Source organism: Amblyraja radiata, unplaced genomic scaffold (assembly GCF_010909765.2).
Source record: "Amblyraja radiata isolate CabotCenter1 unplaced genomic scaffold, sAmbRad1.1.pri scaffold_417_ctg1, whole genome shotgun sequence".
Classification (NCBI taxonomy): domain Eukaryota; kingdom Metazoa; phylum Chordata; class Chondrichthyes; order Rajiformes; family Rajidae; genus Amblyraja; species Amblyraja radiata.
This window is the reverse complement of record NW_022630526.1, coordinates 101,876-128,319: the sequence shown is the minus strand read 5'-3', so window position 1 is coordinate 128,319 and position 26,444 is coordinate 101,876. Positions and strand designations below refer to the sequence as shown.

At 55.8% G+C, this 26,444-nt stretch overlaps 1 protein-coding gene across 1 annotated transcript in view; it reads left to right on the top strand.

Annotated features, from left to right (window-relative positions):
• ipo4 (importin 4) overlaps positions 1-26,442 on the top strand; it is a gene marked incomplete at its 3' end in the record, with an annotated part of 40,703 nt that extends 14,261 nt beyond the window's left edge. The window contains exons 6-21 of the mRNA XM_033016687.1: positions 1,416-1,595; positions 4,314-4,379; positions 8,045-8,146; positions 9,216-9,299; positions 12,243-12,404; positions 13,376-13,429; positions 14,718-14,827; positions 15,030-15,138; positions 15,748-15,877; positions 16,605-16,718; positions 17,962-18,075; positions 18,531-18,654; positions 20,192-20,303; positions 21,385-21,494; positions 23,509-23,586; positions 26,337-26,442. Coding sequence (XP_032872578.1) covers positions 1,416-1,595; positions 4,314-4,379; positions 8,045-8,146; positions 9,216-9,299; positions 12,243-12,404; positions 13,376-13,429; positions 14,718-14,827; positions 15,030-15,138; positions 15,748-15,877; positions 16,605-16,718; positions 17,962-18,075; positions 18,531-18,654; positions 20,192-20,303; positions 21,385-21,494; positions 23,509-23,586; positions 26,337-26,442 — 1,755 coding nt within the window. The remainder of the gene's footprint in view (positions 1-1,415; positions 1,596-4,313; positions 4,380-8,044; positions 8,147-9,215; positions 9,300-12,242; positions 12,405-13,375; positions 13,430-14,717; positions 14,828-15,029; positions 15,139-15,747; positions 15,878-16,604; positions 16,719-17,961; positions 18,076-18,530; positions 18,655-20,191; positions 20,304-21,384; positions 21,495-23,508; positions 23,587-26,336) is intronic.
• Positions 26,443-26,444: the final 2 nt, after the last annotated feature.

Sequence of the window (26,444 nt, the reverse complement as noted above, 5' to 3'; positions counted from 1 at the left end):
GTTAGGGGGGAGAGATAGATCAGTCATGATTGAACAGTGGGGTAGACTTGATGGGCCAAATGGCCTAATTCTGCTAGTATAATTTATGAACATGGCGATGTGTTCAGCAAGGTGGGGGGAGCAGGAGTAGTAGCCCTGAGGTCGGAGCCAGGGTGGTCGTGGGCGGTGGGTGTTGTTGCCAGCGTTGTCGGGCGCTGTGGTCACCGGACGGTGGATGCTGCTGGGCGGTGGCGGCCGCCAGGATGTGGACACTGCCAGACAGTGGGCGCTGGTGCCAGCCATGGGCCGGACACTGGTCACCAGGCAATGGGCGCTGATGCCAGTGATCGCAGGGTGTGTGGTTACTGGGCGGTTGGTGGTGGTGCCAGCGATTGCCGAGCGTATGGTTATGGGGCGGTTGGTGTTGGTGCCAGCAATTGCCGAGCAGTGGGTTTAGGTGCCAGTGATTGCCGGGCACTGTGGTGAGCGGGCAGTGGGCGTTGGTGCCAGCGATTGCCGGGCACTGTGGTGAGCGGGCAGTGGGCGTTGGTGCCAGTGATTGCCGGGCACTGGTGAGCGGGCAGTGGGCGTTGGTGCCAGCGATTGCCGGGCACTGTGGTGAGCGGGCAGTGGGCGTTGGTGCCAGCGATTGCCGGGCACTGTGAGCGGGCAGTGGGTTTAGGTGCCAGTGATTGCCGGGCGCTGCGGTGAGCGGGCAGTGGGCGTTGGTGCCAGCGATTGCCGGGCGCTGTGGTGAGCGGGCAGTGGGCGTTGGTGCCAGCGATTGCCGGGCGCTGTGGTGAGCGGGCAGTGGGCGTTGGTGCCAGCGATTGCCGGGCGCTGTGGTGAGCGGGCAGTGGGCGTTGGTGCCAGCGATTGCCGGGCACTGTGGTGAGCGGGCAGTGGGCGTTGGTGCCAGCGATTGCCGGGCACTGCGGTGAGCGGGCAGTGGGCGTTGGTGCCAGTGATTGCCGGGCACTGTGGTGAGCGGGCAGTGGGCGTTGGTGCCAGTGATTGCCGGGCACTGCGGTGAGCGGGCAGTGGGCGTTGGTGCCAGCGATTGCCGGGCATTGTGGTGAGCGGGCAGTGGGTTTAGGTGCCAGTGATTGCCGGGCGCTGTGGTGAGCGGGCAGTGGGCGTTGGTGCCAGCGATTGCCGGGCGCTGTGGTGAGCGGGCAGTGGGCGTTGGTGCCAGCGATTGCCGGGCGCTGTGGTGAGCGGGCAGTGGGCGTTGGTGCCAGCGATTGCCGGGCACTGTGGTGAGCGGGCAGTGGGCGTTGGTGCCAGCGATTGCCGGGCACTGTGAGCGGGCAGTGGGCGTTGGTGCCAGCGATTGCCGGGCACTGCGGTGAGCGGGCAGTGGGCGTTGGTGCCAGCGATTGCCGGGCGCTGCGGGGAGCGGGCAGTAACGGCTACACCATCTGCCCTCTCTCCAGGTGGGGATGCTGCTACTCAGCACCGTGGTGGACATCAGCACCGAGTCCTTCAAGCGCCACTTCCGCGAGCTGATGCGGCTCTTCCACCAGACTCTGGAGGATCACGACAACCCTCTGGTGGTCTTCTACACCATCCAGACGCTGACTGCCGTGGTGTCCTACATGGGCACTGACGAGATGGTGAGCACGGGTGAAGCAACAGCGCGGACACCTGGGAACCCGTGGCCCGGGGTCTCACCCCCACTGCCGTGACACTCTGCCCAGTATTCAGTGTGCCCGCGCCCTCTGTCATTCACAGATAGTCATCCACCCCGTCAGTCAATATGTCCTCCTATACCCACTCCATAATTCCACTCACAGACGCTCCACAATTATCAGTAGATAATCTTCTCCCCCTCTGCCCATAACCCTCTCTCCCTCTACCCATAACCCACTCCCTCTGCCCATAACCCTCCCCCTCCCTCTGCCCATAACCCTCCCCCTCCCTCTGCCCATAACCCTCCCCCTCCCTCTGCCCATAACCCTCTCCCTCTGCCCATAACCCTCTCCCTCTGCCCATAACCCTCCCCCTCCCTCTGCCCATAACCCTCCCCCTCCCTCTGCCCATAACCCTCCCCCTCCCTCTGCCCATAACCCTCTCCCTCTGCCCATAACCCTCTCCCTCTGCCCATAACCCTCCCCCTCTGCCCATAACCCTCCCCCTCTGCCCATAACCCACTCCCTCTGCCCATAACCCTCTCCCTCTACCCATAACCCACTCCCTCTGCCCATAACCCACTCCCTCTGCCCATAACCCACTCCCTCTGCCCATAACCCACTCCCTCTGCCCATAACCCACTCCCTCTGCCCATAACCCTCTCCCACTACCCATAACCCACTCCCTCTGCCCATAACCCTCTCTCTCTGCCCATAACCCTCCCCCTCCCTCTGCCCATAACCCACCCCCTCTGCCCATAACCCTCTCCCTCTGCCCATAACCCTCCCCCTCCCTCTGCCCATAACCCTCCCCCTCTGCCCATAACCCTCCCCCTCTGCCCATAACCCACTCCCTCTACCCATAACCCTCCCCCTCCCTCTGCCCATAACCCACTCCCTCTGCCCATAACCCACTCCCTCTGCCCATAACCCTCTCCCACTACCCATAACCCACTCCCTCTGCCCATAACCCTCTCTCTCTGCCCATAACCCTCCCCCTCCCTCTGCCCATAACCCTCCCCCTCTGCCCATAACCCTCCCCCTCTGCCCATAACCCTCTCCCACTACCCATAACCCTCTCTCTCTGCCCATAACCCTCTCCCTCTGCCCATAACCCTCTCCCTCTGCCCATAACCCTCTCCCTCTGCCCATAACCCTCCCCCTCTGCCCATAACCCTCTCCCTCTGCCCATAACCCACCCCCTCTGCCCATAACCCACTCCCTCTGCCCATAACCCACTCCCTCTGCCCATAGCCCTCCCCCTCTGCCCATAACCCACTCCCTCTGCCCATAACCCACTCCCCCTCTGCCCATAACCCTCTCCCTCTGCCCATAACCCTCTCCCTCTGCCCATAACCCTCTCCCTCTGCCCATAACCCTCTCCCTCTGCCCATAACCCTCCCCCTCTGCCCATAACCCTCTCCCTCTGCCCATAACCCACCCCCTCTGCCCATAACCCACTCCCTCTGCCCATAACCCACTCCCTCTGCCCATAGCCCTCCCCCTCTGCCCATAACCCACTCCCTCTGCCCATAACCCTCTCCCACTACCCATAACCCACTCCCTCTGCCCATAACCCTCTCTCTCTGCCCATAACCCTCCCCCTCCCTCTGCCCATAACCCTCCCCCTCTGCCCATAACCCTCCCCCTCTGCCCATAACCCTCTCCCACTACCCATAACCCTCTCTCTCTGCCCATAACCCTCTCCCTCTGCCCATAACCCTCTCCCTCTGCCCATAACCCTCTCCCTCTGCCCATAACCCTCCCCCTCTGCCCATAACCCTCTCCCTCTGCCCATAACCCACCCCCTCTGCCCATAACCCACTCCCTCTGCCCATAACCCACTCCCTCTGCCCATAACCCTCCCCCTCTGCCCATAACCCTCCCCCTCTGCCCATAACCCTCCCCCTCTGCCCATAACCCTCCCCCTCTGCCCATAACCCTCCCCCTCTGCCCATAACCCACTCCCTCTGCCCATAACCCTCTCCCTCTGCCCATAACCCTCTCCCTCTGCCCATAACCCTCTCCCTCTGCCCATAACCCACTCCCTCTGCCCATAACCCTCTCCCTCTGCCCATAACCCTCCCCCTCTGCCCATAACCCTCTCCCTCTGCCCATAACCCTCTCCCTCTGCCCATAACCCTCCCCCTCTGCCCATAACCCACTCCCTCTGCCCATAACCCACTCCCTCTGCCCATAACCCACTCCCTCTGCCCATAACCCACTCCCCCTCTGCCTATAACCCTCTCCCTCTGCCCATAACCCACTCCCTCTGCCCATAACCCACTCCCCCTCTGCCCATAACCCACTCCCTCTGCCCATAACCCTCTCCCTCTGCCCATAACCCTCTCCCTCTGCCCATAACCCACTCCCTCTGCCCATAACCCACTCCCTCTGCCCATAACCCTCTCCCTCTGCCCATAACCCACTCCCTCTGCCCATAACCCACTCCCTCTGCCCATAACCCTCTCCCTCTGCCCATAACCCTCCCCCTCTGCCCATAACCCTCTCCCCTCTGGCCATAATCCTGTTGCCCTTGACCTTGGCTGCTAACCCTCTCTCCCGTGCCCCCTGTGTTTTATGAGCGTCGTCAGAAGGTGCCAGTGGACGTGCCTCGCCAGCCCGTCACTGCCCAGCCCTGCTGTGGGCCGCCCGCGCTAGACCTCGGGCGATTTGACAAGGCTGCTTGTCTTCCTTCTGTAGAACATGATGCGACCCATGATCCCAAAGCTGCTGATCGCGATCCAGGCTCTGATACAGCACAATCAGGTGAGCTGAACCACGCCACAGTGGGTGGCTGCAAGTTGTTCCCTCAAACAACCCTTCTTTTTTCCCCTCACAGTATCATCCACATTTAGTAAACTTACTGGAGTTAAATGAAACAGGCACGGTGGCCTCACTGCATCAAAGATCCAGGTGCGATCCTGACTACGGATGCTGCCTGTACGGATTTTGTACGTTCCCCCTGTGACCCGCGTGGGTTTTCTCTGGGTGCTCTGGTTTCCTCCCACATTCCAAAGACGTGTAGGTGTAAAAAAAATATGAAAGTAAAAACAAATAATAAAATCGAAGGTAGACAAAAATGCTGGAGAAACTCAGAGGGTGAGGCAGCATCTATGGAGCGAAGGAATAGGTGACCCGAAACATCACCTATTCCTTCGCTCCATAGGTGTAGGTTTGTAGGTTAATTGGCTTCGGTTAAATTGTAAAAGAACTTTGTTCCTAGTGTGTAGGTTGTGTTAGTGTATGGGGTGATCGCTGGTCGGCACAGACTTGGTGGGTGGAAGGGCCTATGTCCATGCTGGATCTCAAAAGTCGAAATGGATTTCTGTCAAGAAGCTGAACCAAGTAAATAATCAGCCTGGTTTGAGGAGAGAGACGGAGAAGAAGTGTGATTACTGGCCAGCGCGGGAATCCCTGAATCTTAAACTGAGTCACAAATCCTCCAGCTTCCTGAATGCGATTGGCAAATTAATTACCTGAGTCATAGAAACATAGACATAGAAACATAGACAATAGGTGAAGGAGTAGAGGCCATTCGGCCCTTCGAGCCTGCACCGCCATTCAATATGATCATGGCTGATCATCCAACTCAGTATCCTGTACCTGCCTTCTCTCCATACCCCCTGATCCCTTTAGCCACAAGGGCCACATCTAACTCCCTCTTAAATATAGCTAATGAACTGTGGCCTCAACTACCTTCTGTGGCAGAGAATTCCACAGATTCACCACTCTGTGTGAAAAATGTTTTTCTCATCTTGGTCCTAAAAGATTTCCCCCTTATCCTTAAATTATGACCCCTTGTTCTGGACTTCCCCAACATCGGGAACAATCTTCCTGCATCTAGCCTGTCCAACCTCTTAAGAATTTTGTAAGTTTCTATAGGATCCCCCCTCAATCTTCTAAATTCTAACGAGTACAAGCCAAGTCTATCCAGTCTTTCTTCATATGAAAGTCCTGACATCCCAGGAATCAGTCTGGTGAACCTTCTCTGTACTCCCTCTATGGCAAGAATGCCTTTCCTCAGATTAGGAGACCAAAACTGTACGCAATACTCCAGGTGTGGTCTCACCAAGACCCTGTACAACTGCAATAGAATCTCCCTGCTCCTATAATCAACTACTCCAGAATCTAAAGAGTTTTGAAAAATTATCACTAATGCATCCACTATTTCTGGGGCTACTTCCTTAAGTACTCTGGGATGCAGCCTATCTGGCCCTGGGGATTTATCGGCCTTTAATCCATTCAATTTACCTAACACCATTTCCCGGCTAACCTGGATTTCACTCAGTTCCTCCATCTCATTTGACCTCCGGTCCCCTGATATTTCTGGCAGATTATTTATGTCTTCCTTAGTGAAGACAGAACCAAAGTGGTTATTCAATTGGTCTGCCATGTCTTTGTTCCCCATGATCAATTCACCTGTTTCTGACTGCAAGGGACCTACATTTGTTTTAACTAATCTTTTTCTCTTCACATATCTATAAAAACTTTTGCAGTCAGTTTTTATGTTCCCTGCCAGTTTTCTTTCATAATCTATTTTCCCTTTCCTAATTAAGCCCTTTGTCCTCCTCTGCTGGACTCTGAATTTCTCCCAGTCCTCTGGTAGGCTGCTTTTTCTGGCTAATTTGTATGCTTCATCTTTTGTTTTGATACTATCCGTGATTTCCCTTGTTATCCATGGATGCACTACCTTCCCTGATTTATTCTTTTGCCAAACTGGGATGAACAATTGTTGTAGTTCATCCATGCAGTCTTTAAATGCATTCCATTGCATAACCGCCGTCAACCCTTTAAGAATCAATTGCCAGTCTATCTTGGCCAATTCACATCTCATACCCTCAAAGTTACCTTTCTTTATGTTCAGAACTCTTGTTTCTGAATTAACAAGGTCACTCTCCATCCTAATGAAGAACTCAACCATATTATGGTCACTCTTGCCCAAGGGGGCACGTACAACAAGACTGCTAACTAACCCTTCCTCATTACCCAGTCTAGAATAGCCTGCTCTCTCGTTAGTTCCTCTACATGTTGGTTTAGAAAACTATCCCGCATACATTCCAAGAAATCCTCTTCCTCAGCACCCCTGCCAATTTGATTCACCCAATCTATATGTAGATTGAAGTCACCCATTATAACTGTTTTACCTTTGTTGCATGCATTTCTAATTTCCTGTTTGATACCATCCCCAACTCAACTACTACTGTTAGGTGGCCGGTACACCACTCCCACTAGCGTTTTCTGCCCCTTAGTGTTTCGCAGCTCTACCCATATCGATTCCACATCCTGCAAACTAATGTCCTTCCTTTCTATGGCGTTAATCTCCTCTCTAACCAGCAACGCTACCCCACCTCCTTTTCCTTTCTGTCTATCCCTCCTGAATATTGAATATCCCTGGATGTTCAGCTCCCAGCCTTGGTCACCCTGGAGCCATGTCTCCGTGATCCCAACTATATTATATTCATTAATAACTATCTGCACATTCAACTCATCCACCTTATTACGAATACTCCTTGCATTGAGACACAAAGCCTTCGGGCTTGTTTTTACAACACTTTTACCCCATATACCATTATGTTGAAAAGTGGCCCTTTTTGATTTTTGCCCTGGATTTGTCTGCCTGCCACATTTCACCTTGCTACCTATTGCTTCTACCCTCATTTTACACCCCTCTGTCTCTCCGCTCACACATTTAAGAAACCCTTTCCCTTTAACTCCATCCTCGACTCTCCCATTTGACACCGCTTGACTTCTGTCGCCCAAGCTCGTAGTGACAGTTCTGGGCATTTGTGGGATTGTTTGCTTCCTGGGAGGGCAAATGCTGCGTGATGGCTCTCTGCCACTCAGCACATTAGAAATTGTTATTAATATTAAATTATCTATATTATAGAACTCTACCGCACAGATCCAGGCCCTTTGGCCCAACTCGTCTATGCTTGTTTCAGTTTTTTTTAAGTTTAGTTGAAAGTAAAAACAAATAATGAAATCGAAGGTAGACAAAAATGCTGGAGAAACTCAGCGGGTGAGGCAGCATCTTGGAGCGAAGGAATAGGTGACGTTTCGGGTCGAGACCCTTCCGGGTCTCGACCCGAAACGTCACCTATTCCTTCGCTCCAAGATGTGACAGGTCTATTTTGTCGCTCTATTTTCGATGTTTCCAGCATCTGTAGGTTAATTGGCTTTGGTAAAAAAAATGTAAATTGTCCCTAGTGTGTGTAGGACAGTGTAGGTGTGTGGGGATCGTTGGTCGGCATGGACTCGCTGTTTCCGCGCTGTATCTAAACTAACCTAGCCATGGCCACTGGTGAGCCTGCCATTCATTGCTGCCCCCTGTAGGTGGCAGAGGTGAGCCACCAGGAGCCAGGTAACTCCGGGCTACGTTCTCCATTCACCAACACCATCCTCCCTCCCTCTCTCTGTCTCTCTCCCTACAGGACCAGGCCAGTGAGGCCATGGAGGTTTTCGACGAGCTGATGGAGAGTGAAGTTTCTATCATCGTGCCGTACCTGACACAGATAGTCCACTTCTGCCTGGAGGTCAGTTCAAGCGACTCTGCGCCCCTTCCCAATCCTTCCTGTCCCAGTTCATGATCGTGAGCAGATATTAGGCCATTCGGCCCATCCAGTCTACTCCACCATTCAATCATGGCTGATCTATCTCTCCCCCCTCAACCCCATTCTCCTGCCTTCTGCCCATAACCCCCGACACCCACACTAATCAACAATATATCGATCTCTGCCATCAAAAATATCCGTTGACTTGTGGCCTCCACAGCCATCTGTAGCAATGAATTCCAGATTCACTACCCTCTGGCTAAAGAAATTCCTCCTCATCTCCTTGGCAAAGGTATGTCCTTTTATTCTGATACTGTGCCCTCTGGTCCTAGACTCTACCACTAGTGGAAACAAATTCTCCACATCCACTCTATCCAGGCCTTTCACTATTTGGTCAGCTTCAAATGGATGAGGTCCCCCCCTCATCCATGTAAACTCCAGCGAGTACAGACCCAGTGCCGTCAAACGGGATTGGACACGCTAGAGGCAGGAAACATGTTCCCGATGTTGGGGGAGTCCAGAACCAGGGGACACAGTTTAAGAATAAGGGGTAAGCCATTTAGACGAGGAAACCCTTTTTCACCCAGAGAGTTGTGAGTCTGTGGAATTCTCTGCCTCAGAGGGCGGTGGAGGCCGGTTCTCTGGATACTTTCAAGAGAGAGCTAGATAGGGCTCTTAAAGATAGCGGAGTCAGGGGATATGGGGAGAAGGCAGGAACGGGGTACTGATTGTGGATGATCAGCCATGATCACATTGAATGGCGGTGCTGGCCTGAAGGGCCGAATGCCATACTCCTGCACCTGTTGTCTATTTACTGGAATGTGTTTTGAGATGCCAGCACCGTAACTCTCTCTCTCTCTCTCCCTCCCCCTCTCTCCCTCTCACTCTCTCTCTCTCTCTCTCTGTCTCTCTCTGCCTCCGAGACCTGCAATTCACCTGTTCTCGCGTGCGGCTGTATTTATTTACGGGGGGGGGGGGGGGGGGGGGGGGGGGATTACTGCTTGGAGCTGCTGGCCATTTCTCACACCACCACTCTTTCCTGCTCCTGCAGATTGCAGCCAACCCCGTTCTGGGGGACAACCTGCGGGTAAAGGCCCTGTCCTGCGTCAGCTTCCTGATCAAGCTGAAAGGAAAGGTGAGGCGCGCTGTGGATACAGGTGACCCAGAGCAGCAGCTCACACTCATCGTCACAGTCTGGGGTCGGCCCCGGCCCTGCCCCAGTCACCGCTCCCTGACCCTCTGACCTTTCACTCTGGGGTCGGCCTTACCCCAGTCACAAGGGGCGGAGGAGACCGTTCCCTGACCATCTGACCTTTCCTCCTCTGCAATTAACCCCCCCCCCCTCCATTCCAGACACGGGTCAGAGGCCACTGCTCCCTGAATGTTTGACCTATCACTCTCTGATCGACCCTGCCCCAGTCACAGGTGGCCGAGGTCACCACTCCTTAACCGTCTGACCTTTCACCCTCGGCGATCTGACCCTGCCCCAGTCCGTGCCCTGCCACTGCCCAGTCTCCTAGAGTCCTAGAGAGTCACAGAGTGACGCTTCTAAGGCCGCCTGGGTCAAGACGAGATGGAGAGACCAGTGGAAGTCAGCGGAACCATCTAGGCTACACCAGTACATCGATTACCCCATGGACGTCCCTGGCCAGGACCTGCCCCAAAAGCAGTGGACAACCCTCAACCGCTTGAGGACAGGCATCGGACGCTATGGAGTAGCGATGAAGAGGTGGGGCCTCGTGGACAGCGAGCGCCTCCTGCGAGTGTGGGGACCCAACACAGACAGTAGAGCACATCGTCACCAGTTGGCCACCGAATGGTGAACGAGGTCTGATTTACATGGACGATGACACCTTGACGTGGCTCGCCTCAACGGAGCAGCAGGTCTAAAACACATACGACAGAAGAAGAAGACAGAGTGATACAGCGTGGAAACCACCCCTATGGTCCAACGTGCCCACACCGACCAACATGTCCTATCTACACTGGTCCCACCTGCCTGCGTTTGGCCCAAATCCCTCTTAATCAGTCCTTTCCATGTTTCAGCCCAAATGTTTCTTAAACACTGCAATAGTCCCAGCCTCAACTACCACCTCTGGCAGCTAGTTCCACACACCCACCACCCTTTGTGTGAAAAAGTTTCCCCTCAGATTCCTATTAAATCTTTTCCCCTTCACCTTAAACCTATATTCTCTGGTCCTCGGCTTCCCCTACTCTGGGCAAGAGACTCTGTGCATGTCCCCGATCTATTTCTCTCATGATTTTGTACACCTCTATAAGATCACCCCTCATCCTCCTGCGCTCCAAGGAATAGAGTCTACGCCTGCTCAACCTCTCCTTGTAGCTCACACCCTCGAGTCCTGGCAACATCCTCATAAGTCTGAAGAGTCTCGACCCAAAACGTCACCTATTCCTTTTCTCCAGAGATGCTGTCTGACCCGCTGAGTTACTCCAGCTTTTAGTGTCTACCTTTGTTTTAAACCAGCGTCTGCAGTTCCTGTGCAGAATGCTGGTTTGTGCGGAAGATAGACATCTCCAGCATTACGTGTCGATCTACAATTCCATCCTAAACACTGCTCTGCCCCCTTTCCAGCTTGGCAGCATCTTTCCTATAACACAGTGCCCAGAACTGAACACAATACTCTAAATGTGGCCTCACCAATGTCTTAAATAACTGCAACATCACCTCCCAAATTCTATATTCATTGCTCTGACTGATGAAGGTCTCCTCGCCGAAACCACAAGTACAGCCCACGATCCCCCCCCCCCCCCCCCCCCCCCCTTGGGTCCTGTATTTGAGACGGCTGGCACTGAGCCCAGCCCCCAGTGGTCATTGTGTGTCGCGGGACTAAGCTGGGTCGGGCCCCTGGTGGACGTGGTGTGTTGCGGGACTAACCTGGGTAGGGCCCCTGGCGTTGAGCCCCCGGTGGGCGTAGTGTGTTGCGGGACTAACCTGGGTCGGGCCCCTGGTGGGCGTGGTGTGTTACGGCGCTATGCTGGGTCGGGCCCCTGGCGTTGAGCCCCCGGTGGTCGTGGTGTGTTGCGGGACTAACCTGGGTCGGGCCCCTGGTGGGCGTGGTGTGTTGCGGGACTAACCTGGGTCGGGCCCCTGGTGGACGTGGTGTGTTGCGGGACTAACCTGGGTCGGGCCCCTGGTGGGCGTGGTGTGTTGCGGGACTAACCTGGGTCGGGCCCCTGGTGGGCGTGGTGTGTTGCGGGACTAACCTGGGTCGGGCCCCTGGTGGACGTGGTGTGTTGCGGGACTAACCTGGGTCGGGCCCCTGGTGGGCGTGGTGTGTTGCGGGACTAACCTGGGTCGGGCCCCTGGTGGGCGTGGTGTGTTGCGGGACTAACCTGGGTCGGGCCCCTGGTGGGCGTGGTGTGTTGCGGCGCTATGCTGGGTCGGACCCCTGGTGGGCGTGGTGTGTTGCGGGACTAACCTGGGTCGGGCCCCTGGTGGGCGTGGTGTGTTGCGGCGCTATGCTGGGTCGGACCCCTGGTGGGCGTGGTGTGTTGCGGGACTAACCTGGGTCGGGCCCCTGGTGGGCGTGGTGTGTTGCGGGACTAACCTGGGTCGGGCCCCTGGTGGGCGTGGTGTGTTGCGGGACTAACCTGGGTCGGGCCCCTGGTGGGCGTGGTGTGTTGCGGCGCTATGCTGGGTCGGACCCCTGGTGGGCGTGGTGTGTTGCGGGACTAACCTGGGTCGGGCCCCTGGTGGGCGTGGTGTGTTGCGGCGCTATGCTGGGTCGGACCCCTGGTGGGCGTGGTGTGTTGCGGGACTAACCTGGGTCGGGCCCCTGGTGGGCGTGGTGTGTTGCGGGACTAACCTGGGTCGGGCCCCTGGTGGGCGTGGTGTGTTGCGGGACTAACCTGGGTCGGGCCCCTGGTGGGCGTGGTGTGTTGCGGGACTAACCTGGGTCGGGCCCCTGGTGGGCGTGGTGTGTTGCGGGACTAACCTGGGTCGGGCCCCTGGTGGGCGTGGTGTGTTGCGGGACTAACCTGGGTCGGGCCCCTGGTGGGCGTGGTGTGTTGCGGGACTAACCTGGGTCGGGCCCCTGCTTGTGTCCTCGCCCCTCAGGCCGTCATGAAGCAGAAGCTGCTGCCCAGCATCCTGAACACGCTGTACCCCATCATGTGCGCCCCCCCACCCGAGGGGGAGATGGACCCCGAGGACCTGGACCTGGACGACGACATCGAGGACGAGGTGGAGGCTCAGACCCCCAAACATTTCTCTGCACAGGTGGGTGGCACGGGAACGAGGGGGGGGGGGTCACACCGTCATCACAACCAGGTGACAAGAAAGAGCAGTCCTGAACTGCTCCCCCTCCCGTCCTCACACTGACCTCTCTGTCCTGGGCCTCCTCCACTGTCAGGGGGAGGCCCAGCGCACATTGAAAGAACAGCATCTTATATTTCGCTTGGGCAGCTTACACCCCAGCGGTATGAACATTGACTTAAGACAATAGACAATAGGTGCAGGAGTAGGCCATTCGGCCCTTCGAGCCTGCACCGCCATTCATTGTGATCACCGCTGATCATCACCAATCAGTACCCCGTTCCTGCCTTCCCCCCATATCCCCTGACTCCGCTATCTTTAAGAGCCCTATCTAGCTCTCTCTTGAAAGTATCCAGAGAACCGCCCTCTGAGGCAGAGAATTCCACAGACTCACCACTCTCTGTGAGAAAAAGTGTTTCCTCATCTCCATTCTAAATGGCTTACCCCTTATTCTTAAACTGTGGCAAGAATATCCTTCTTCAAATTAGGAGACCAAAACTGCACACAATACTCCAGGTGTGGTCTCACTAGGGCCCTGTACAACTGCAGAAGGACCGCTTTGCTCCCAGACTCAACTCGTGTTATGAAGACCAACATGCCATTCGCTTTCTTCACTGCCTGCTGTACCTGAATGCTTAGTTTCATAGACTGATGTACAAGGACACTCAGATCCCGTTGTACTTCCCCCTTTCCCAACTTGACAGCATTCAGATAAAGCTAGGGAGGGTATTAGGGCAGTACTGCGGTGGACCTGCACCAGTGCTGGAACAGAGCTGCACTGGTGCAGTGATAGTACTGGGAAGGGGCTGCGGTGGTGCCATGACAGTGCTGGGCGGAGGCTGCACTGGTGTTCACAGGGGATCCTGAATGGTGAGAGCCGCCTACCTACCCTGGGTCTGGGTGCCGCCTGTAATTCCTGTGTCCTCTCCCCCAAGGTCATCGACATGCTGGCTCTCCACTTGCCTCCAGAGAAACTCTTCTCCCAGCTGGTGAGTGGCCACCTCCCCTCCCTGAGGGGGTGACCGACCGAGGGGGTTGACAAAGGGAAGCGTGGCAGAGGGGTTGGGGGGGTGGGGGGTGCAGAGGGTAGCACGGAGCCACACGGGGTGGCAAGGGCTCACAGCCAAGGCGACTCAACTGGAAAGGGGGCATGGAATATTTACAAGGATGTTGTCAAGACAAGGGCCTGAGTTACAGGGAAAGATTGGGCAGGCTGTGCAGGAGGATGAGGGGTGATCTTATAGAGGAGGACAAAATCACAAGGGGAATAGCTGGAGTGAATGCACAGCATTTTCCCCAGGAACCAGAGGACATAGGATGCTGAGCATTGGATGCTGGTACTGGACCTGTGCTCGCTGGAGTTTACAAACGTACAGAATCGTGAAAGCTTGGATCGAGTAGATGTGGGAGGATGTTTCCACTAGTGGGAGAGTCTAGGACTAGAGGCCACAGCCTCAGAATTAAAGGACGCTCTTTTAGGAAGATGACGAATTTCTTGAGCCAGAGGGTGGTGAATCTGTAGGATTCTTTGCCACAGAAGGCTGTGGAGGCAAAGTCGGTGGATATATTTAAGGCAGAGTTAGCTAGATTCTTAATTATTACGGGTGTCGTGGGGTTATGGGGAGAAGGCAGGAAAATGGGGTTGGGAGGGAGAGATAGATCAGCCATGATTGAATGACAGAGTATACTTGGTGGGCCGAATGGCCTAATTTTACTCCGATCACTTATGAAGTGATACATATAGTATAGTAGGTAGACAAAAATGCTGGAGAAACTCAGCGGGTGAGGCAGCATCTATGGAGCGAATGAATAGGTGACGTTTCGGGTCGAGACCCTTCCTGGTGAGGCAGCATCTATGGAACGAAGAAATAGGTGACGTTTCGGGTCGAGACCCTTCCGGGTCTCGACCCGAAACGTCACCTATTCCTTCGCTCCATAGATGCTGCCTCACCCGCTGAGTTTCTCCAGCATTTATGTCTACCTTCGATTTTTCCAGCATCCCTTCTTAAACATATAGTATAGTATATTGTTTTAAGGGGAGTGGGGAAAGATTTAGGAGAGACTTTTCCGTACAGATGGTGGTGGGTATATTGAATGAAACTTGGCCTGATGGGCCAGACTCTGTGCGATATGACTCAGATGTCACAGAGAGGTCTACAGGAGAAAGAGGGAGGCCACGGGGGAATGGGACCGGGGTGAGGGGCGGGCGGGCGGGCTGTGTGTGTCATGGACCAGTCACAGTGAAACCTGTCTGCGCACCGGCATTGTCCTCCGCAGACCCCGCTGATGGAGCCGGCGCTGAGGAGCGAGAACCCGTACGAGAGGAAGGCCGGTCTGATGAGCATGGCCGTGTTGGCAGAGGGCTGTGCCGACCACATCCGCCAAAAGTGAGTGCCGATCGGCAAACAAGCCCCCCTGTAAACTGACAGCAGTACCGGCAGTCAACACTGTCAGTAACGGCGTGGACACCATCTGTACCCGTGTAACAGTGTGAACACCGTCAGTACTGGTGTAACAGTGTGTGTAGTGTGTGAATGTTGTTGTCTCCTGTGTGTCCATGCCCCTCACCTGCCCGTCTTGGCCTTGCAGGCACCTCCACCCCATGCTGCAGTGCATGTGCCAAGCCCTGGCAGACCAGAGCCAGGTGGTGAGGAACGCTGCACTCTTTGCCCTGGGACAGTTCTCCGAGTTCCTGCAGGTAGGCCTCACCCACTGTTCCTCTCTCCCTCTCCCCTCCCTCCTCCCTCTCTCCCTCTCCCCTCCTTCTATTCCCCCCTTCCCCCTCTCTCTGTCTCTCCTCCCTCTCCCCCTCTCTCCCTTTCCCCTCCCCTCTCCCTTTCCCTGTCTCTCCCTCTCCCACTCCCCTCCCTCTCTCCCCCTCCCCCTCCCCATCTCTCCCCATCTCCCTCTCTGTCTCTCCTTCTCCCTCTGTGTCTCTCCCTCTCCCCCCAATCCCTCTCGCCCACCCTCTCGTCCCCCCCCCCTTCTCTCCCCCTCCCTTCTCTCCCCCTCCCCTGTCTCCCCCTCTCCGTCTCTGTCTCTCGTTCCCCCTCTCTCCCTCTCAAGGTTGTTCACTTTAGGGAGGGTGTGTGAGTGAGATTTCTGCGCGCTACCCTCTGCTTCCAGTTGCTCCGTCTCCCCCCCCCCCCCCCCCCTTCTGCCGGTGACCCAGGGATAGCCGCCCGACACGTCGGCTCCACCCTCGCCTTGCCCGCCCCCTCCCTTCTTGCCCCCCTCGCTGCCGATTGGGGGGGTGGTGAGTCGTTTCACTGATGCCCGCCCACCCTCCCTCCCTCTTCCTCTACAGCCGGATATCAGCAAATATTCCGATGAGATCATGCCACTGCTCCTCAACTATCTGGGCACCATCGACAACTCGAAGGGGGGCCACCTCACCAAGGCCTACTACGCCTTGGAAAACTTTGTGGAGAATCTGGGTAAGCTGGCAGCACCAAGATCACCAGACTGGCGCTGCGCTGGATTCACGTCCCGGGCCAGGGGTCTAGAGTCTGTCCTCGGCTTTTTGAACCTCTCTCCTGGACACAGGCGGTGTGTGGGGGTTTATTGTGGGTCAGTGCTCCTGTACTGTAGTGTGTGGGGGGTTATTGTGGGTCAGAACCAGTGCACACAGTTTAAGAATAAGGGATAAGCCATTTAGAACGGAGACGAGGAGACACTTTTTCGCACAGAGAGTTGTGAGTCTGTGGAATTCTCTGCCTCAGAGGGTGGTGGAGACCGGTTCTCTGGATACTTTCAAGAGAGAGCTAGATAGGGCTCTTAAAGGTAGCGGAGTCTGAGAATATGGGGAGAAGTCTGATTGGGGATGATCAGCCATGGTCACATTGAATGGCGGTGCTGGCTCGAAGGGCCGAATGGCCTCCTCCTGCACCTGTTGTCTATTGTCAGTGCTCCTGTAGTGTGTGGGGGTTTACTGTGGGTCAGTGCTCCTGTACTGTAGTGTGGGGGGGTTTACTGTGGGTCAGTGCTCCTGTACTGTAGTGTGGGGGGGTTTACTGTGGGTCAGTGCTCCTGTACTGTAGTGTGGGGGGGTTTACTGTGGGTCAGTGCTCCTGTACTGTAGTGTGGGGGTTTACTGTGGGTCAGTGCTCCTGTCTGCGGTGTGAAGAGTGAATGGCTGCTTACCGCTTGTCCCTTGTGCGGCAGGGAAGAAGATCGAGCCCTACCTGCCCACACTAATGGACCGGATGTTGACTGCCCTCTGTTCGACCAGCAGTAGCCGGGTCAAGGAGCTGGCGGTCAGTGCCATCGGTGCAATCGGTGAGTGTGGATCGGCTGTCGTCGCTCATGGAATGAACGCTGCCCACTGCCCGCTGCCTCATGCTTTGCCACCTTCTCACTCCCTCCCCTCTCTGAGTCCATGCTTCAAGCGTGTCATCGTGCCCCAGTTCACAAGCATTGTCACAATCCCGTCTCAGCTCCTGCCTTGCTCTGCACTGTCCTTACATCCATGTCATCCCAATTATTTAGGGATCAATTAATTAATTAATAAATTATTGGCCAAGTATTCACATACAAGGAATTTGTCTTTGCGCTCCGCCCGCAAGTGACAACATGACATACAATGACAGTTTAGGAATGACACATAAAACATTCAACATTAATAATAAAACACTATTGATTAAACATGTGAATTAAATAAAATACCACAACAAAAGGAGGCTACAGATTGGTTATTGAGTAGAGCTACTACTCGTGGGAATAAAAGCTGTCTTTATGTCTGGCTGTGGCAGCTTTGACAGTCCGGAGTCGCCTTCCAGAGGGAAGTGATTCAAAGAGTTGTGGCCAGGGTGAGAGGGGTCAGAGATGATCTTGCCCGCTTGCTTCCTGGCCCTTGCAGTGTACAGTTCGTCAATGGAGGGAAGGTTGCAGCCAATGATGTGTAGGAAAGAACTGCAGATACTGGTAAAACCAAAGGTAGACACAAAATGCTGCAGTAACTCAGCGGGTGAGGCAGCATCTTCGGAGAGAAGGAATGGGCGGCGTTTCGGGTCGAGACCCGCTGAGTTACTCCAGCATTTTGTGTGTATCCCAATCATTTAGTTTAGTGATACAGTGATCCACACCGACCGGCGATCCATGCATACTTACACTACTCTACACACACTAGGGACAAGTTACCGTTTTGTCAAGCCAATAAACTGACAGGCTCCAGACGTGCAGGTTTGTAGGTTAATTGGCTAGGTGTGTAGGATAGCGTTGGTGTGCGGGGATCGCTGGTCCCGGTGGGCCGAAGGGCCTGTTTCCGCGCTGCATCTCTAAACTAAACGAAACTAAATCCGCTTACAACCCAGCGGTATCAACATTTCTTCTCTAACTTTAAGTCATTTCATCTCAGACGTCCCCCCCTCCCTCCTTGCCCCCTTCCTCCTCCCGAGTTGTTTTCCTCCCCTCCTGCCAAGCGCGGAAACCCTGGGCTTCCCCAGCCACCTCCGTTGTGCAGACTGACCGGTTCTTTATTGCCCCCGTCCCCCTGGCGTTGGTTACCTGTCGACCCCGTCAGCCAGCGCTGCCAAAGAGGCCCTGCTGCCCTACTTCCAGGCCGTGATTGTGCAGCTGAAAGGCTACTTGGTCAACACCAGCGAGGAGCTGCGGCAGGTCCAGATCCAGTCCCTGGGTGAGTCTCGCCTCTCCGTGCCTCGCCGCCGTGCTGGGGGCCTTCGTGGGGATGGCCGAGAGGGGCAGGGAGCGAGGGGGTCAGAGGCTGTGGGCTGGGGGGTGGGGTGAGGGAGTGCCGCACTGTGGGAGAGGGGGGTTAGGGATCACCGCACTGTGGAGAGGGGGGGGGGGTGAGGGAGTGCTGCCCTGTGGGAGAGGTGGGGGGGCGGGTGGGGTGAGGGAACACCGCACAGTGGAAGGGAGGGTACTGAGGGAGCACCTCACCAGAGGGAGTTACACAGTGTGGAAGCAGGGAATGGTTGGATGGAAGGACCAGTGTAGAGATCTCCGTCCTGTTGCCCACATTGTCGCTGCCTTGGGCAGGGAGGTTTTTACTGAGGGTGTAATCTGCTGGTGATGTTGAGGCAGCAATGTGGAGCGGGACCTCAGAAACTAACAGTTGTCACCTTGCAGAAACTCTGGGGGTGCTTGCACGGACCATTGGGAAAGACGTCTTCTTGCCGCTGTCTGAGGAGTGCTGCCAACTTGGCCTCAACCTCATTGACCACGTGGATGACCCTGACCTGCGTCGGTGCACGTAAGCCTCCTCTCATTTGTCACCTCCAGAGACGCGCTCCCCCACCCCCCTCGGCATGGTCAACGCCTCTGGCCATCTCCCATGACCAACCCGGGAACATCCGAGCAAGTGTGCTTCCCCCTCGTCACTTATAACAAACCCTCTGCCGACCCCCATCTCAAACGTGTAGGGAGAGTCGGGTTTAGAGGGAGTCTAGAGATATGCAAGGGTAAGGTGTGAAAACGACAGATCAAAGTATACGATGATAAGGAACAGTCAGAGTGAGGCCCAGCGCACATTGGGGGAACAGCACCTTATATTTTGTTTAAGAAGGAACTGCAGATGCTGGAAAATCGAAGGTACACAAAAAAGCTGGAGAAACTCAGCGGGTGCAGCAGCATCTATGGAGTGAAGGAAATAGGCAACGTTTCGGCACGAAACGTTGCCTATTTCCTTCGCTCCATAGATGCTGCAGCACCCGCTGAGTTTCTCCAGCTTTTTTGTGTACCAGCACCTTATACTTTGCTTGGGCAGCTTGCACCCCAGCAGTATGAACATTGACTTCTCTAACTTCAAGTAACCCTTGCTTTCCCTCTCTCTCTCTCCATCCCCTCCCCCACCCTCGTTCTCCGACTAGTTTCACTGTCCTGACTAATTTTACTGATTATTTGCCCCCTCAGCTGGCAATGAACCATTCTACATTTCCTTATCATCTTTGCTTTGATCTATCGTTTTCTCACCTTACCCCTCCATATCGCTAGACTCCCTCTCCCCTGACCCTCAGTCTGAAGAAGGGTCTCGACCCGAAATGTCACCCATGCCTTCTCTCCAGAGATGCTGCCTGTCCCGCTGAGTTACTCCAGCAGTTTGTGCTGTACTGTTTGCTGCTCCCTTATTCTTGCTATTGAGGGAGCCCAGCGTAGGTTCACCAGGTTAATTCCCGTGATGGCGGGACTGTCATATGCTGAGAGAATGGAGCGGCTGGGCTTGTATACTCTGGAGTTTAGAAGGATGAGAGGAGATCTTATTGAAACTTATAAGATTATTAAGTGTTTGGACACGCTAGAGGTAGGAAACATGTTCCCGATGTTGGGGGAGTCCAGAACCAGGGGCCACACAGTTTAAGAATAAGGGGTAAGCCATTTAGAACGGAGACAAGGAAACACTTTTTCACACAGAGAGTTGTGATTCTCTGCCTCAGAGGGCAGTGGAGGCCGGTTCTCTGGATTTTTTCAAGAGAGAGCTAGATAGGGCTCTTAAAGATACTGGAGTCAGGGGATATGGGGAGAAGGCAGGAACGGGGTACTGATTGTGGATGATCAGCCATGATCACATTGAATGGCGGTGCTGGCTCGAAGGGCCGAATGGCTTACTCCTGCACCTATTGTCTATTGTCCCGCTGTTTGTGCTGTGCTGTTCTCTGCTCCCTGCCCACTGAGTTCCTCCAGCAGTTTGTGTTTTGCTCCAGACTCTGGGTGTGCAGCCCCTCGCGTGTCGGCGTTGGTATTCCCGCATGCGTGCCCGGCCCTGGGGCTCTGACCTCCTGCTTCCTCTCCAGCTACAGCCTGTTTGCTGCCCTGTCGGTGGTGATGGGACCGGGCATGGCCCCTCACCTGGAGAAGATGACCACCGTCATGCTGCTGTCCATCAAGTCCACGGAAGGGGTGACGGTAAGGGTTAACTGGGGTGGCCCGCTGCGTCGGTCTCCTCCCGGCCACGTGGACATGGGTGCGGCACTCGCTGAAAATGTCTCGACACTCTCTCGCTCCACCTGTGCATTGAACAAAGACATGCGGGCGGCCAGTTGACGTCTGGACTGCCTGGCCTGTCTCCCACCTCCGTCACCTGACCATAGCTCTGCTGCCTGCAGTCTGGACTCACACAGTGTGGAAACTTGCCCGTCCCATCTACACTAGTCCCACCTACCCTTGCTTGGCCTACATCCCTCTAAACCTAGCCTATCCATGTACCTGTCCAAATGTTTTTTAAACATTGTTTTAGTCCCAGCCTCAACTACCTCCTCTGGCAGCTCGTTCCATACACCCACCACCCTCTCTGTAAAGAAGTTGCCCCTCAGGTTCTTATTCAATCTTTTCCCCTCAACATAAACCTATGTCCTCTGGTTCTTGATTCCCTTAGTCTGGGAAAAAGATTCTGCGCATTCACAAAGATAGACACAAAATGCTGGAGTAACTCAGCGGGTCAGGCAGCATCTGAGGATGGGTGGTGTTTCAGGTCAGGACCCTTCTTCAATCTGAGTTACTCTAGCACTTTGTGTCCATCTATAATTCAGAGTCATTCTTTCAGCAGAAGGCTCCTGTTCTGTTACAGCCGGAGAAATGATCAGTCCTCTCAGCCCTGATGCGTTCTTCTTGCAAAGATCCCGGCAGGTTTTGAGTCTGTAGGTGAGGGTGCCCACCCAGCATGGCACAGTGGCACAGCGGGTGGAGCTGCTGCCTCACAGCGCCAGAGACCCAAGTTCCATTCTGACTACGGGTGCTGCCTGTACGGAGTTTGTACGTTCACCCCGTGACCTGCGCGGGTTTTCCTCTGGCGCTCCGGTTTCCTCCCACACTCCAAAGACGTGCAGGTTTGTAGGTTAATTGGCTTCAGTAAAATAGTAAATTGTCCCTGGTGTGTGTGTGGGCTAGTGTTAATGTGCGGGGATCGCTGGTCGGTGGGCCGAAGGGCCTGTTTCTGCGCTGGATCTGTAAACTAAAGTAAGAGCTGGCGTGTGCCCACCCTGTGCAGGCCCACTATGACAACGACAGCAAGACCTTCCTGCTGCTGGATGATGACCTGGATGAGGACGAGCCCATCACCGAGGAGGAGGAGGAGGAAGATGATGCCGACATCACCGGGTAGGGGCTGGCACTGCCACCGTGAGCGTGACCCTGCCCGCCAACCAACGCTGGCACGGCCTGGGAAATTAAACAGGCACATCCAAGCCTGAGACAAACTCCTCATCCCCCCCCCCCCCCCCCCCCCGGTTCATGTCATCGGTTGCCCAGGTAGATAGCGAGGGATCCCACCCCCCACCCCCCTCTGCTTCCTGACCCCTGGTTACGGAGAGCCAGCGGAGGGGGCTTCAGCATGGGTGACTGGGACGCTTCCAGAGGTCACACAGCCAGCAATGTCCTCATTTAAGTTCCCCTTCATCCAGTGAAACTTTCTGAAGTTTCAGTTTATTGTCACGTGTACCGAGGTACAGTGAAAAGCTGTTGCTTGCTAACCAGTCAGCGGGAAGACAACACACGATTACAATCAAGCCATCTAAAGTGTACAGACACATGCTCAGAGAATAACGTTTAGTGCAAGGTAAAGCCAGTAAAGTCCGATCAAGGATAGGCCGAGGGTCACCAAATCGGGAGATAGCAGTTCCGGACTGCTCTCTGGTTGTGATAGAATGGATGATTCAGTTGCCTTGATGAAAGGCCTGGACAGAGTGGATGTGGAGAGGATGATTCCACTAGTGGGAGAGTCTTGGACCAGAGGTCACAGCCTCAGAATTAAAGGACGTTCCTTTAGGAAGGAGATGAGGAGGAATTTCTTTAGTCAGAGGGTGGTGAATCTGTGGAACTCATTGCCACAGAAGGCTGTGGACGCCACGTCAGTGGATATATTTAAGGCAGAGATAGATAGATTCTTGATTAGTACGGGTTCAGAGATTATGGGGAGAAGGCAGGAGAATGGGGTTAGGATGGAGAGATAGATCAGCCATGATTGAATGGCGTAGATTTAATAGGCCGAATGGTCCGATTCTGCTCCTATCACTTGTGAGTGGAGGTGAGGGGTTTGTTGTTGTGCCGGGCCGGGCTGGGTCGGGCTGGGCTGGGCTGGGTCGGGCTGTGCTGGGCTGGGTCGGGCTGTGCTGGGCTGGGTCGGGCTGTGCCGGGCCGGGCTGGGCTGGGCTGGGTCGGGCTGGGCTGGGCTGGGTCGGGCTGTGCCGGGCCGAGCTGGGCTGGGCTGGGTCGGGCTGTGCCGGGCTGGGCTGGGCTGGGCTGGGTCGGGCTGTGCCGGGCTAGGCTGGATCGGGCTGGGTCGGGCTGTGCCGGACCGGGCTGGGCTGGGCTGGGCTGGGCCGGGCTGGGCTGGGTCGGGCTGTGCCGGGCTGGGCTGGGCCGGGCTGGGTCGGGCTGTGCCGGACCGGGCTGGGCTGGGCTGGGCTGGGCCGGGCTGGGCTGGGCCGGGCTGGGTTGGGCTGGGTCGGGCTGTGCCGGGCTGGGCTGGGCCGGGCTGGGTCGGGCTGTGCCGGACCGGGCTGGGCTGGGCTGGGCTGGGCTGGGCTGGGCTGGGCCGGGCTGGGTTGGGCTGGGTCGGGCTGTGCCGGGCTGGGTTGGGCTGGGTCGGGCCGGGCTGGGCTGGGTCGGGCTGTGCCGGGCTGGGCTGGGTCGGGCTGGGCTGGGCCGGGCTGGGTCGGGCTGTGCCGGGCTGGGTTGGGCTGGGTCGGGCTGGGCTGGGCTGGGTTGGGCTGGGCTGGGCTGGGCTGGGCTGGGTCGGGCTGGGTCGGGCTGTGCCGGGCTGGGTTGGGCTGTGCCGGGCTGGGTCGGGCTGGGTCGGGCTGGGCTGGGCTGGGTCGGGCTGGGCTGGGCTGGGTCGGGCTGGGCTGGGCTGGGTCGGGCTGGGCTGGGCTGGGCCGGGCTGGGCCGGGCTGGGTCGGGCTGGGTCCGGCTGGGCTGGGCTGGGCTGGGCTGGGCTGGGTCGGGCTGTGCCGGGCTGGGCTGGGCCGGGCTGGGTTGGGCTGAGCTGGGTCGGGCTGTGCCGGGCTGGGTCGGGCTGGGCTGGGCTGGGTCGGGCAGGGCCGGGCTGGGCCGGGCTGGGCTGGGCTGGGCTGAACTGTGCGTCCTCACTGCCTCGTCTCCCTCCTGCCTGCAGTTTCAGCGTGGAGAACGCCTACCTGGATGAGAAGGAGGATGCCTGCGACGCCCTGGGAGAGATCTCCGTCAACTCTGGGTGAGAGCTCTGGGAGAGGGGTCAACTCCCCCACCCCCATACCCCCCTCCCCACTCACTGCCAATTGGCGCAGGCACACCGGGGCCAGGCCCGTCACCACCGTGGTGTGTGACCCTGCCACTCCCGTCACCACGGTAACTGCCGCGGTATCCCTCTAACCCTCTCCTATCCATGTACCTGGCCAAGTGGCTTTTAAACAATCGTATCTGCCTCAACTACCTCCTGTGGCAGCTCGATCCACACTCCCACCACCCAGGAGTCAGGGGTTAGTTGAGCGGCGCGACCGACGTCGCAGCGGCCTCTGCAGTCTGTCTGTGTATTTTTTTTGTCCCGTTGAGGGTTTAGTTTGTAGCGGGTTTTTTAATGTGTATGTGTGGGGGGTGGGTGGGGGAAACTTTTAAATCTCTTCCCTGCATGGAGACCCGACCTTTTACCTGTCGGGTCTCCATTGCCGTTGGGGCCTAACGCCGTGGAGCGGCCTCCAACCGGAACGACCTGGAGGCTCAAGTCACGGAGCCTGCGGAGCTGTGGAGCCGTGGAGCTGGAGCTGTGGAGCTGCGGACCTACCTCCGTGGAGCTAGCCAGCTTCGGAGCGTGGAGAGCTGCGGTGGCGAGCTGCTGCGACCCGACTCCGGTGGATGGTGACACCGGGAGCCCGCGGGTCCCTGCTGGGAGACCGCTTTGCGGGGCACCGGCAACGGCGACTTCTCCCGCTCGAATTGCGGGGTTCAGAGTGACCTGGAGCGGGGCCTTAAATTGCCGCGGACTTGCTAGCGCCCGCCGGGGGCTCCAACACCAAGACCCGGGGCAGGGCCTTACATCGCCCGGCGTGGCTTTGAGTGGCCGCGGACTTGCTAGCGCCCGCCGGGGCCTTTGACCTCGACTTCGGGAGAGGAATGGAGAGCAGGGGAGGGACAAGACTTTGCCTTCCATCACAGTGAGGAGGAGACTCACTGTGATGGATGTTTGTGTAAATTGTGTTGGTGTGTGTCTTGGTTCTTTTCTTGTATGACTGCAGAAACCAAATTTTGTTTGAACCTCATGTGAGGTTCAAATGACAAATAAAAGGTATTGTATTTTGTATTGTTATGGGCAGAAGGCAGGAGAATGGAGTTAACAGGGAAAGATAGATCAGCCACGATTCCATGGTGGAGTAGAACTTCAGGGGCCAAATGGCCTAATTCTGCTCCTAGAACTTGTAAACCCTCTGTGTGAAAAAGTTGCCCCTCAGATTCCTATCAAATCTCTTCCCTCTCACATTAAACCCATGTCCTCTGACAATAGACAATGGGTGCAGGAGTAGAGGCCATTCGGCCCTTCGTGCCAGCACCGCCATCCAATGTGATCATGGCTGATCATCCCCATTCAGTACTCGACTCCCCTTCTCAACTTCCCCTACTCTGGGCAAGAGACTCTGTGCATTCAACCTCGCATGATTTTATACACTCTCTAAGATCACCCCTCTTCCTCCTGCGCTCCAAGGAATAAAGACCTAGCCTACACAACCTCTCCCTGTCGCCCAAGCCCTTGAGTCTGAGCAACGTCCTCGTAAATCTTCTCTGCACCCTTTTCCGATATAGAAACAGTTGCATTTAGAAGGCAAGAAAAGGGGTGTTTGTGAGGGGCTGGAACATTGGAAAAGTGAGGGTCTTAAAGACCACTCTTCCCCTCGTTCCAGTTCTACCTTTCACCAAGGTCATGGCTGACTTTGCACCCTAAAACCACAGATCCCCTCCCCCCAATCCCTTTAATTCCCGAAGGATCGTTTTTAGTGATGTCGGCAGTCACTTGGCCCGTTGCACAGACCAAAGGGCAGGGCAGCCCCGCAGCGCCAGAGACCCGGGTTCCATCCTGATCACGGGCACTGTCTTTATGGAGTTTGCACGTTCTCCCTGTGATCCGCGTGGGTTTCCGCCGGGTGCTCCGGTTTCATCCCACACTCCCAAAGACGTGCAGGTTTGTAGGTTCATTGACTTTGGTCAAAATTGCAAAAAATGTTCCGAGTGTCTAGTTCAGTTTATATACAAGGTGTATAAAATCATGAGGGGAATAGATCGGGTAGATGTCGGGTAGAGTCTCTTGCCCCAGTGTAGGAGAATCAAGGACCAGAGGGCATAGACGGGGGAAGACAATACATGATTACAATTGTGTGCAGTTTTGGTCCCCTAATTTGAGGAAGGACATTCTTGCTATTGAGGGAGTGCAGCGTAGATTCACCAGGTTAATTCCTGGGATGGCGGGACTGTCATATGCTGAGAGAATGGAGCAGCTGGGCTTGTATACTCTGGAGTTTAGAAGGATGAGAGGGAATCTTATTGAAACATATAAGATTATTAAGGGTTTGGACACGCTAGAGGCAGGAAACATGTTCCCGATGTTGGGGGAGTCCAGAACCAGGGGCCACACAGTTTAAGAATAAGGGGTGAGCCATTTAGAACGGAGACGAGGAAACACTTTTTCACCCAGAGAGTGGTGAGTCTGTGGAATTCTCTGCCTCAGAGGGCGGTGGAGGCCGGTTCTCTGGATACTTTCAAGAGAGAGCTAGATAGGGCTCTTAAAGATATGGGGATATGGGGAGAAGGCAGGAACGGGGTACTGATTGGGGATGATCAGCCATGATCACATTGAATGGCGGTGCTGGCTCGAAAGGCCAAATGGCCTACTCCTGCACCTGTTGTCTGTTGTCTATTAACCCCAACCTCCTCTACCCCCCCCCTGCCCTCCGGCTAAACCTGTTCTCTTTGCCCCAGGGCTGCCTTCATGCCGTACATGGAGTCGTGCTTCGAGGAAATCTTCCGCATCACCGACGTGAGTACCCGGCCGTGTCAACCTTCACCCCACCCCCTCCGAGAGCAGCC